This window comes from Acanthamoeba castellanii (assembly GCF_000313135.1).
Source record: "Acanthamoeba castellanii str. Neff unplaced genomic scaffold scf7180000084697, whole genome shotgun sequence".
Classification (NCBI taxonomy): domain Eukaryota; phylum Discosea; order Longamoebia; family Acanthamoebidae; genus Acanthamoeba; species Acanthamoeba castellanii.
Window position 1 is genome coordinate 42386 of NW_004457437.1, and position 10705 is coordinate 53090.

Genomic DNA, 10705 nt, shown 5'->3' on the forward strand with positions numbered 1-10705 from the left:
AATTCCGACGGTGTCGAGGGCGGTGATCAACAAGAAGGGCTCGGGTGCGGACGCGCGGTACAACCTGCTGGTGGAGGGCTACAACCTCCTCTCCGTGATGGCCACCCCGGGCGTGGTCGGCTCCCGAACCACCTCCAACCACATCATCGAAGTCATGACCGTACGACATACACCACATACACGCACACACGCACACACGTCAGACACACAACCGCACACACACACGCACACACACCGCGCGCGCGCGCGCACACACACACACACACACACACTATGCAGCTTATTGACGAGCAATGGTGTGGTTGGGTGGGCAGACGCTGGGCATTGAAGCCGCGCGCGTGACGATCATGAACGAAATCCAGTACACCATGAAGGAGCACGGCATGAACATCGACACGCGCCACGTCATGCTTCTCGCCGATCTCATGTGCTTCCGAGTACGCTCTTCCCTTTCTTCAAAACACGACTCACAACACGACACGACACGACACACACGACACACACGACACACGACACACGACACACGACACTCATCATCGCACACAACACGACACACGACACGTGTAGGGTGAGATTCTGGGTATCACGCGGCACGGTATCGACAAGATGAACGACAGCGTGATGATGTTGGCCTCCTTCGAAAAGACCACCGACCACCTCTTCAACGCCTCCTTCCACGCTCGCCAGGACACCATCACCGGCGTACGCATTCCTCCCGCGCGTTGCGTGTGCGTGTGCGGTGGTGCGTGCGTGCGGTGGCGTGTGCGGTTTGTCTGACCTGGCTGGGTGCGCACACACAGGTGAGCGAGAGCATCATCATGGGCATTCCGATCGCGGTGGGCACGGGCCTGTTCAAGCTGCTCCGAAAAACGCCCTCGCTCGACAAGGAGCCCAAGCGGGGCCTCCTCCTCGACTCCCTCACCGACTCCTCGGCCAGCCCCTCCTTCACCCTCGACATCGCCTCGGCCCTCGCCGCCACCTCCTCCCCTATCTCTTAAGGTGGCTGGCCACGTAGGCTAAAACAGAAAAGAGGAATGCTTGGAATGCACTACAGGAGACGCGCACGAACGAGGGTGTGCCAGCCCAGCTCCTGCTCCAGCTGCCTGAAGGTGGCCTCGTCCACGTCCTGCCCGTGCACCCGTGTAAGGACTTGCATAGCGACACGACACGCACACGCACACGCACACGACACGACACGCACGCACACGACACTCGTGTGCAGGGAGAGGTGATGATGGCGCTAAAGGTGGTACCTTCCAGTAGTCTTCCTTGACGTAGCGGTGCTGCTTGTAGTCATCGATCTTCCAGGGGAAGATGTGGTCCTTCGTCATCTCGACCACCTCGAACCCCTCCAGCAGGCGACGCACGTCATCGAACGTGTAGGTGTACGTCACGGGGCAACCTGTATAGTACAGGCCACATATATACATATATATATACACACATATATGCATGGCACATCATGAGTGACTAAACATGTTGGTTGAACCAGACGCGGCCATGCCTTGCAGGTGTGTATGTACCGGTCTGGGCCTCGGAGTACTTGGCGATGAGTTGGTCCATCTTGGAGAAGTCCCACTCGCCGGTCTCCTTCATGAGGAAGAACAGCTTGAAGCTCACCTTTGAGTAGAGCATCACTCTGTTGCGAAGTTGTTGGCCACCAAGTTGGAGACACACAACGCAACAGGCAGCGGCCGAATTGATGGCGCACACACATGCACGCACCTCAGCTCTCCGCCGGGCTTCAAGAGTCGACGGATCTGCTGGATGGCCTTCTCCGGGTGCGGCGTGTGGTGAATCACGCCGAACGACCACACCAAGTCGAACAGCGGCGTTCCCTCGGGCAGCACCTAGGTGTTTCCGTAATATATCATGACATATAAGTCACGATATATAACATGTTATGGATATATATAAGAGATATAAAGAGATAGAGGTCAGACCTGATCGAGCTCTTCGGCGTTGGCCTGGTGGAAGTCGGCGTGGAGGCGTAGAGCTCGAACCGCTGGCGGGCGAGGTCGAGGCTGGTCTGGGAGAGCTCGACCACCGTCAGCTCGGCCCCGTGGCGCGCAAAGTTGATGCTCTCCGTACCCAGCCCGCACCCCAGCTCAAGCACCCTTCACCCCACGCACGCGTCAGATGACAACATCAGATTTCACACCATCAGATTTGATCAAACATCTTTACAAATGGATCAAATCGAGTAATGTATGAATGAAGAGAGGGGATCGAACCGTTTGCCCTTCCAGTCGGGAAAGGAGGCGAAGCCGGGGATGTGGGGCTCGACGAAGTACTTGCGGCGCTCGACTTCGTCAAAGTAGAGGCGGGTGCCGCGGTCGGCGGTGGAGTGGAAGAGGTTGCAGGGCCGTCTGTCCCAGTACTCCTGCACCTTCTCGATGGGCACCTGCCCAAAGTCTGCGGCTCCTTCCTCGTGCGGCTTGAACTCGTCCATGTGGCAACAGATAAATGATAGATAAAACAGATAATAACAATAAAAGATCAAAAATAAAATAAATGTTGGCGCAAGAGACACGCCAGGCCAAGAAAGGGGCGGAATGGTTAAGGTGGCTGTGTGCGTGTGCGGTCATACCGAGGGAGAAGCAACACAACGAGCGGGCAAGATCAAATAAAAAGAAGAAATGGCAGCACAGCAACAGGGAGTGATTGGCGCGAAGGATCTGGCGAACCTGAAGGAGCAGCTGGAGCGCATGCCGCGCGACAAGGACCGCCTTCGCCTCATCACCGCCGCTGCCGAGGGCCACAGCTTCACCTGCGTTCGTGCCCCCCTTAACCACACCATTTAATTTAGGATTATAGTTATTTATATTTATTATAATCGTTCATTTATTTGTTCATTTTTTATGTGTGCAGGCGCAAGTGGCCGAGCTGGTGGAGGTGCAGCACTTCGGGGAGGCCAAGACGATGACGGGCGTGCTGTGCCACCCGAAGCTGGTCGACCCGGACAACTTCGAGTCCGTCGTCGTGGCCGCCTACCCCTACGACGAGGACAAGACCGAAGTCCGCTCCGCCCTGGGCCTCTGATGTCACTCCATTCCGTCCTCTAGTCTGAATTTATTTTCTATTTATTTATATTTTTGGCTTGTTATTTGTTTCATATTTATTATTATTATTTTTATTTATTTTTATTGGTTCCCTGCGCTATATACAACCGTCGGGCGGCTCGACGTGGGTCAGGGCGCGCTCACTTGGCGCTGATGTCGGAGGCGAGCGTGGCGTCGTGGGTGGCCAGCAGCAGCACCGCGTTGATGACGTCCGTCAGCGTGATCACCGCCATCGGCTCCTCGTCTGCGCGTAACACCCCTGTCAGTAAGACGAGGACCACATTTGTGAGACGACGACGACGAACCTCTGTTGACCACGTAGATGCGGTGGACGCCGGCGTTGGCCAGCTTGTCGATCACTTCCATCTGTACGACACACACACCACCGCACGACACGACACGACACACGCGGTTGGTTCCATGGAGCAAGGGGAGGAGTGGGAGGAGTGGGGGAGGGAGGACCAGGGTGGCGGTGGGCGGGCAGGTGATGAGCGGGCGGCGGGGCACGCGCTGGAGGAAGTGTTCGACGGTCATGAAGAGGTTGTCCAGGTTGCGTTCGACCACGTACTGCAGGTCGCTCACGCTGATGTTGGCCACCAGCTTGCCCACGTGATCCACCACTGCCACGACACACACGTCAGCGAACGCGTGTCTTGCGTGTGCGTGTGCGTGTGTGCGTGTGTGTGCGTGTGTGTGGTGTGTACCGCTGACGCCGTTGAGGTTGGACTGGTCGAGGAGACGCAGGACGTCGGCCATCATGGTGTCCTTCATGACGTTGCACACCTGCCGCAGCTTGCTGAACCGCGGGTCTGTTTGCTCCTTCTGTGGTGTGATGCATGAGATGATGATGATGATGATGATGATGAAGCAAGTGAAGAGGAAGAAGAGGAAGAGTAGAACGAAGAAGAATGCAAAGAAGAGCGAAGCAAACGCACCTCAACCACGTTCTGGATGGTGATGTTGCTAAAGGCCGGGCTGAGCTGCTTGTGGTGGCGCGACAGCCAACGGACCACGTCGAGCTGGGAGACGATCGTGAGTATGCGCTCCCCCTGGTCGTCCTTGGCCACCACCGGCCTGCGCCTCACCCCCTGCTGGCCAAACCCTGCAGCCTTTCATCAGCCAATGACAGATATGTGGAAATAAAAATGTAGAGGGCCTTCAAAGAAACAAGTGGCCTATGGGGCGTAGGAGTACCGGCGAGGACAGAAAGGAGGGAGGCATCTTCGACAATGGGCAGCAGGGGGTGGTTCTTGGCGATGTCCCGAGCGGACTGTTCGGACAACAACATCCCCAACTGCGTAGAATGGCAAAGATTCAGTTGGTTCGATGAATCTTCAAAGATGAAGATGAAGTAACCCTAGCTGGCGAGGAGGGAGGGTGTTGACTAAGCACCTTGTCGCCTTCATCGAAGAATTGGATGACGTAGTGCACGAAGTCGCGCCAGTCAAGCAGACCCACCCACTGCTTGACCTTCCTCCTGCCGCCCAGCCCGCTCTCGATCTCTACTTCGTCGTAGACGGGGGCGGCATGGATGCCGTACTCAACGAGACGATTGAAGCTGGTGTGCAGGTCGTCCTTGGCCGCCAGCGAGATCAGTGGCCGTTCGTGAATCTCAATCATGTCCCTCAAGGCGGTGCCTCAATGAGGGTTTTGACCGCCTCCAGCTGGGTGCCCGTGGGGGTGGTGGGTATGGCCTTGGTGTGCCAGGCGCCCAGGCCAGGCATGGACACCCCATAGTCTTCAAGCCTTGACTCTACGTTTCCCATAGCTTCTTCTTCTTCTTCTACAACCTACTTGATGGTTAGGGTGAGTGGTTGCGTTTCTGTTTGATGGTGGTTGCAGGCAGGACCTGATACCTCTACCTGGTGCTTGTGGTGAGATGGAGCAGCTGGAGCACTCAAGATGGGCTGAATCACAGAGGGCTTAGGTTGGCTGGTGGCGTGAAGAGTTTGACGCTCGTTTGTGGAGAAGTCGCCGAGAGGTGGCACAGGCCAAAAAAGTGACCGCCTTCGCCAGGCGCCTGTCAGTGATTTGACGCAAAACACGAAGGAAATCCTCGGTAGCTTAGTTGGTAGAGCGCACGGCTGTTAACCGTGAGGTCGCAGGTTCGAACCCTGCCCGGGGAGCTTTCCCTTTTGCACCACTAGGTGTGTGGGCTGTGGTAGGATGCACTGTAACCTGGTTGGTTGGTTATTGTCGACGGAAAGGACCCGCAAAGCGGGGCTAGAGGCAATGACCTCCCTTTCCACGTCGTTGGTGGCGAGGCGGCGCCTATGCGCCGGCCTCCACTAGGGATTTGGCGCTATCGTGCGCCGTCTTCCAGGCGTTACTGTCCACGAGGGTTTTACATCGGGCCAGCCAGATAGAGTGTGCACCTTTGGCGATGGTAACAGCAATGTTTCGAATGAGGGTGCCCTTATCAGGGATACCATAATAGTCAAGCGCGTTGCGTAGCGCGCTGGGGACGTAACCAAGGGTGCCCATATCCGGAGCATACTGACGAAGCTCTTCGAAGGGGGCATATGCGCAGGGGGCGGTGCCGAGTGTAGCGTTGCCAGCGTGAAACCACAGGGGAATATCAGTGGCGACGGGGTCAGCAGTAGTTGCAGCGGCGAGTATGAGGCTTTGTACCTGTTGGGCCGTGCGGGTAGCTATGTCCACGTTAGCCGGGCAGTTAGCTGAGAAGGGGTGCATGTTCGTTTCCTTGTCCACCCCGCAAGCGGGGCACAACTGGCCCTGGTCGACCAGTTGCCTGGCAAGCCACTTGACCTTTCTATTAGTGTCAGCGGCAGCAGCCGCGGGAGCCGGGATGGGGGTAGGTCCTCCCGGCGCGCGGCGCCAGTAGAAGTGGTGGCGCACGGCCCGCACGGGTAAGGCACCATATCTAGCCTTGTGGGAGCCCTTGCCGTAGTACACCGCGCCGGCAGCCGACTCGCCGACGCACTGTTAGGGTGCGGGTGGGATGATGAAAATGGAGGTCCACCAGTTCCTCTGCCGAGATGGAAAATCGGTTGACCTCCCTCAGGCGCGCCTCGGCTACCTCAACCGGACCGGCCCGACTGGGCGTGGCGAGAGTGGCCGAGGACGCGATCAGGTGGTATTCCTGGGCAGTGAGGGCGATGCCCAGCGTGTGGGTGATGTGGGGTAGCGGGAGTAGCACGCCATTGCGAAAGATGTCCGACCATCTGTGCAGGCCTTTAGCGACGAGGGAGTGCGCGAGTGATGGGTCCTGCACATGGTGCCCCACCCAATCTAAATCACGCCACCTAGGCCATGCTTGCCACCCTTGTGTCTTCAGGGCAGAGACCCAGCGCGCTACGGCTGTTTCATTGGTGACAACGCGTGGTTCCACGTGGCAGCAGTGGTGAGGGCGCTCAGTGAAATTGACGTCATTTCCTGCAGTGTGCACGCACAGGTGATGGCGGTTTGTAAGTCGTTGTCAGCGTTGGATGGGATCCCCATGGAGCCTTTTAGCGTCTGCAGGACCATGGTTTGGACATTCTCCAGCCAGTCGTATGCGTACGGAATGACGCACATACCGTATGCAACGTGGGCGTTGAGGACCATGTTGGTGAGATATATCTGATTGTCCATGGTGAGTCGACGATTACGCTCCAGGTTGAGGTGGGCGATGACCTTTTTACGCATGTAAACTGTGTGGTCGCTCCACTGCAGGTGAAGGTTAACCCACACTCCCATATATTTGTAGGATTTAGAATTGGGGAGGTATACTATGTCCATGTGGCTGGGGGAACCATTCACCACTGGGACCTGTAAAGAAGCACACACGCTGGCTTGGGTCGACGTGTATGTGGACTTGGTGGGATTGAACTCCAAACCAGTCCATTTGGAAAATTGGAGCAGTTGGGAGAATATTACAGTCATGTTGGAGGCACGGTTGGCGAGGAGCATGAGGTTGTTGCAGTATGCAATGATGGGAGTACAGAGGTTGTTGGTGAAGTGGTACCCACTGGGCCTGGTGGCAACCCAGTTGAGCATTGGGTTGATGGTGATGATGAACAAGGGAGGGGAGAGTGTGTCCCCTTGGTGCACCCCCTGTGAGATGGGGAATGGTGTGCCAGCCTCACCATTGATGAACACATCAGAATGTCCACCCTCATAGAGCCTGTGAATGAGTTGCATAAAGTGAGGGCCTACGCCATAATATTCCAGTGCCTGGAATATGGCATCATGGGTGATTGAATCAAACGCCTTTTTACAATCAATGTACACAAGGTGCAGCTCAGTACTGCATAGGCTGGAGTCCTCAAGCACATCAACCACCACTCTAAGGGCCAATTGGGCAGACATGCCAGGACAGAAACCCATTTGGTAGTGCAAGAGGATGTGTTCACCAGCCACCAACAATAGGTGGTTGGTGATGATTTTAGTGTAGACTTTATAGACTACTTGCAGCAGTGAGATAGGGCAATAGTTTCCAGGATCTGCCAGTGAACTGGGCTTGGGCAGTAGGATGATGTGGCCTTCCAGCCAGCTGGCTGGAAGTGGGGCCTGAGTGGTAATAAGCTCACTCATGAGTTCCTGGATCTGGTCCTTCTTGACTGGTGGCAGGCTCTGGAGAACTTGAGTGTCCAGGCTGTCAGTGCCAGGAGCCCCTTGTTTGGCACTATTAAGCGCCTCTTTGAATTCTTTCACAGTGAGGCTCCTGATGGTGGTGGGAGGAAGGGGAGTGCAACACATGTGGAACCATGGGTGATGCCTGTTGTATTTACTGGTTGGAGAGTATTGCTCCACCCAGAACTTGGAGAAGGCCTTGATGATGGATGCAGGGTTGTGATAGGTGACCCTGATTCCATCTTCAATGATAGTGGCAGCCTCAATACACTTAGGGGAACTGCAGTTGGAGAGACAACGCCAGAACATAGACAGTGCCATTGGAGTGTTGAGGGGTTCATAGAGGAGGAGGCAGCCAATGCAATCTTGGTCCCTGGAGTGAAGCAGAGTTTCCAGGCGCGCACACAAGAGCTTTGACCTGCACTGGACCTGGGACAGGTACATGAGCATCTCAACATGTGACCATCAAGGGGGCAGGGGGCAGCAGGCCCACTCAGGTGTGGCAGCAAGTTTGTGCATAGCTGTGGTGGTTGTTATTGGCGCATTGTCCATCATGCTCATCTTGACATAGTGTGTGGCCTTGATGGCCTTGTGGGAAAACCTACAGGTGAGACCCACCTCCTCACCATCTTTGTGGTGGGCAAGGGGCATAAGGGCAGAGGCGGCCACCTTGTGTACTCTGGTGAGAACATCATTGTCAGGGGTGTCTGGCATAGGTGAAAGGGCAGCAGAGAACTTGGCAGTGACGTCTGGGAGATGGAGGTGGTGTGTGGCGAATTTTCTGGTGGCTGGCAAGGCTTCAGCGACAGGGGACAACTCCACTCCCACCCATACAGCCACAGCCACAGGAGAGTGGTCCACTCCAGTGGCAACATTGTTGAGCACATCCACATCAAGGACCATGACCCTGCAAGGCGTAAGGATGAGGTCAATGCGTTTGCAGACTATGGCAGGACAGTGGAACAGGGCTCATAGGGCAGGGCTAGAGTTCAGGAAGCTGGTGCTGTTGGACTGGTTGAGGAAATGCATCATGTGCGCAGTGCACTCACAGTTGATTGCCTCTAAGGGTGATAGCAGTCTGACCAGTGTGGCTTTTTCAAGCTTGTGCCAGCTGAACTTGACAGTGTCTGCATGTGCAACCCAGAAAGAGTCATCAAGACAGCTCCCAGCACAGATGAGGGTATTGAGCTCAGGACATGGGCAGAAATTAGTGGCGTTAAGGTGCACACATCACAACACAACCATCAGTTAACAATCAATGACAAACTCACTTTGTAACTTTGATCATGTGTCAAGGCTTTTTGGAGTGAGGCTATTCTGAAAGTGTTTAGGATGAAACAACAGGCAATGCACTTTATGTTGCCCCACATCATTGGCCTCAATGTGACCTAGTTCATGCAGGAGAATCTCCTCACAGTGCTTAGGAGCATCAATGAGACCCTCCTCAACGCCTCCAATGAGAACAAGAAGGCCATCGCCACCAAGTGGCCTGCAGGATCACAGGATTGCTGCTTCTTGTGTACCTGGATATAGCAGGCCACTGAGGGCGCCACCAGAATGGCCAAACCACCTGCAGTGTAGGTTTGGGAGCTGTTGATAGTCATCTTTTTAGAGTCGAATTGTGTCTGCAAGATGTGTCCTTCTCAAAGTTGGTGATTGAGTTTGGAGAGTTGCAGTTTGTTTGGCGTGGAGGGTGGGTGTAGGGGAATTGAAGTGGATGTTATTGGTGAGCTGGTGATGGATGTGGTCCTCCATATCCACATCAGTGTCATGTGAAGGCCTGTTTCCTGAACTAGCACAATGTGCCACCTGTGCTTTGACATGAGCTGATTGACCATGTCCAAATGAGTTGGTGAACAGGTGATGTTGATGGAGACGAGGTTAAGGACACCACCAGTGACTGTGATGGACAAGATGGTGTCTCCAGTGGTGCTGTCCAGGTAAGTGCAGGTGGCCTCTACCCCCAGGGGGAAGAGACCAATACAGCGAGTAGTAGCAAGAGGGGTTGTGGGGAGGTGATTGTGCAGGGTTGAATACAATACATATGGCATTTGTGGGCAGGGTGGCTGAGGAACCAGAGTGGGGGATGACCAACCTTGGTCCACAGGGGGTACATAAGGTGGCATCTATTTGTCAGGGGGTATTTGGTGTGAGGTGCATCATTGTTGGTGGCATTAGCAGCCAGGGCTCTGGGGATAAGAAAGAAGAAGAAGCCAAGAAGGAGGAGCACTTTACTAAGGGGTGAGCAATGCTGTTCACAAGAGGGGGTTGGGTGGGGCAGGAAGGTAAGTTAGATGATGGGGCTGAAGCCCACAGCCACAGCTTCAGCCCGCTGGGCGTATTCAGCAATGGCAGAGTCATTGTGGGCCTTCTGTTCAGCTTGGTGAAGCTGTCTGGCTTGAGTCTCAGTAGATCTATTGGCACGCTTGCATTGATCAGCAGCACAGGCCTTGACTTTGGCCTCCCATTCCTCCACTGACTTGGCTTGGACCACAGAGATGACCTTACCATTGAAATGTTTGGTGCCTGTATGTGAAGGTCATGGTTGAGGGGAATGTGAGGATTAGATGGAGGAGGTGGTGGAGGGTGGGGTGAACCGCTGAGCATGAGGGCCTTACAGAGGCCACTGGCAGACACAAATTCAATGAGCATCCATGGGGCATATCTGCTGTCCAGCAGCTTGCTGAAGTGGGAGTTGAGCACCACGCCACACTTAGTAGCAAAGAAGCCAACTATGGCAGTGCAGGAGGAGGTGGCAGCCAGGTTCTGCACATAGACTCAATGTCCAGTGCTGGAGCCAAAGACATTGAGCCAGGGCCTACCATGAGTTCCTTGCCCAGGACAAGCATGGAGTGGAGGGTGCAGACAGCTTCAGGTGGGGGGGAAGGGCAAAATGAGGTAGGATTGCACTGATCTGGCGAGGTGAGTGGAATTGTAGGGGGCAGGGAAACAAAGACCATGGAAGGTTGAGGCTGATGGGTAATGGCTGTCAGTAGCCAGGGAGGATGGAGAGATGCAAGTTAAAAGGATGAAATGTTTGATAATGGTGATGAATTGAAAGAGGGCAT

The 10705-nt window shown here is 55.0% G+C and overlaps 7 protein-coding genes across 7 annotated transcripts in view; 3 read left to right on the plus strand and 4 right to left on the minus strand.

The window, feature by feature from the left end:
- Positions 1-998, plus strand: part of ACA1_128170 (DNAdirected RNA polymerase subunit A) — a gene marked incomplete at both ends in the record, with an annotated part of 6489 nt that extends 5491 nt beyond the window's left edge. Inside the window, 4 exons of the mRNA XM_004338916.1 lie at positions 19-160; positions 315-437; positions 568-702; positions 801-998. Of these exons, the coding sequence (XP_004338964.1) occupies positions 19-160; positions 315-437; positions 568-702; positions 801-998 (598 nt within the window). The remainder of the gene's footprint in view (positions 1-18; positions 161-314; positions 438-567; positions 703-800) is intronic.
- Positions 999-1048: 50 nt separating this feature from the next.
- On the minus strand, positions 1049-2452 carry ACA1_128180 (methyltransferase; the record flags this gene model as incomplete). Its single annotated transcript, XM_004338917.1, has 7 exons — positions 1049-1126; positions 1254-1402; positions 1524-1639; positions 1726-1850; positions 1944-2024; positions 2048-2117; positions 2235-2452. 7 exons carry the CDS (start codon positions 2450-2452, stop codon positions 1049-1051), a joined length of 837 nt encoding a protein of 278 aa, XP_004338965.1.
- Positions 2453-2639: 187 nt separating this feature from the next.
- On the plus strand, positions 2640-3042 carry ACA1_128190 (uncharacterized protein; the record flags this gene model as incomplete). Its single annotated transcript, XM_004338918.1, has 2 exons — positions 2640-2774; positions 2872-3042. The coding sequence occupies 2 exons, from the start codon at positions 2640-2642 to the stop codon at positions 3040-3042; spliced, it is 306 nt and encodes a 101-aa protein (XP_004338966.1).
- Positions 3043-3202: 160 nt separating this feature from the next.
- ACA1_128200 (CBS domain containing protein) lies at positions 3203-4682 on the minus strand (the record flags this gene model as incomplete). Its single annotated transcript, XM_004338919.1, has 7 exons — positions 3203-3321; positions 3368-3428; positions 3525-3682; positions 3767-3884; positions 3998-4164; positions 4257-4332; positions 4455-4682. 7 exons carry the CDS (start codon positions 4680-4682, stop codon positions 3203-3205), a joined length of 927 nt encoding a protein of 308 aa, XP_004338967.1.
- Positions 4683-5333: 651 nt separating this feature from the next.
- Positions 5334-7061, minus strand: ACA1_128210 (uncharacterized protein; the record flags this gene model as incomplete). The annotated part of the gene is made up of 4 exons (XM_004338920.1): positions 5334-6005; positions 6046-6257; positions 6602-6731; positions 6852-7061. The coding sequence occupies 4 exons, from the start codon at positions 7059-7061 to the stop codon at positions 5334-5336; spliced, it is 1224 nt and encodes a 407-aa protein (XP_004338968.1).
- A 1750-nt stretch (positions 7062-8811) lies between these two features.
- Positions 8812-9234, plus strand: ACA1_128220 (uncharacterized protein; the record flags this gene model as incomplete). The annotated part of the gene is made up of 2 exons (XM_004338921.1): positions 8812-8858; positions 9039-9234. The coding sequence occupies 2 exons, from the start codon at positions 8812-8814 to the stop codon at positions 9232-9234; spliced, it is 243 nt and encodes an 80-aa protein (XP_004338969.1).
- A 693-nt stretch (positions 9235-9927) lies between these two features.
- Positions 9928-10486, minus strand: ACA1_128230 (uncharacterized protein; the record flags this gene model as incomplete). The annotated part of the gene is made up of 3 exons (XM_004338922.1): positions 9928-10163; positions 10235-10403; positions 10460-10486. 3 exons carry the CDS (start codon positions 10484-10486, stop codon positions 9928-9930), a joined length of 432 nt encoding a protein of 143 aa, XP_004338970.1.
- Positions 10487-10705: the final 219 nt, after the last annotated feature.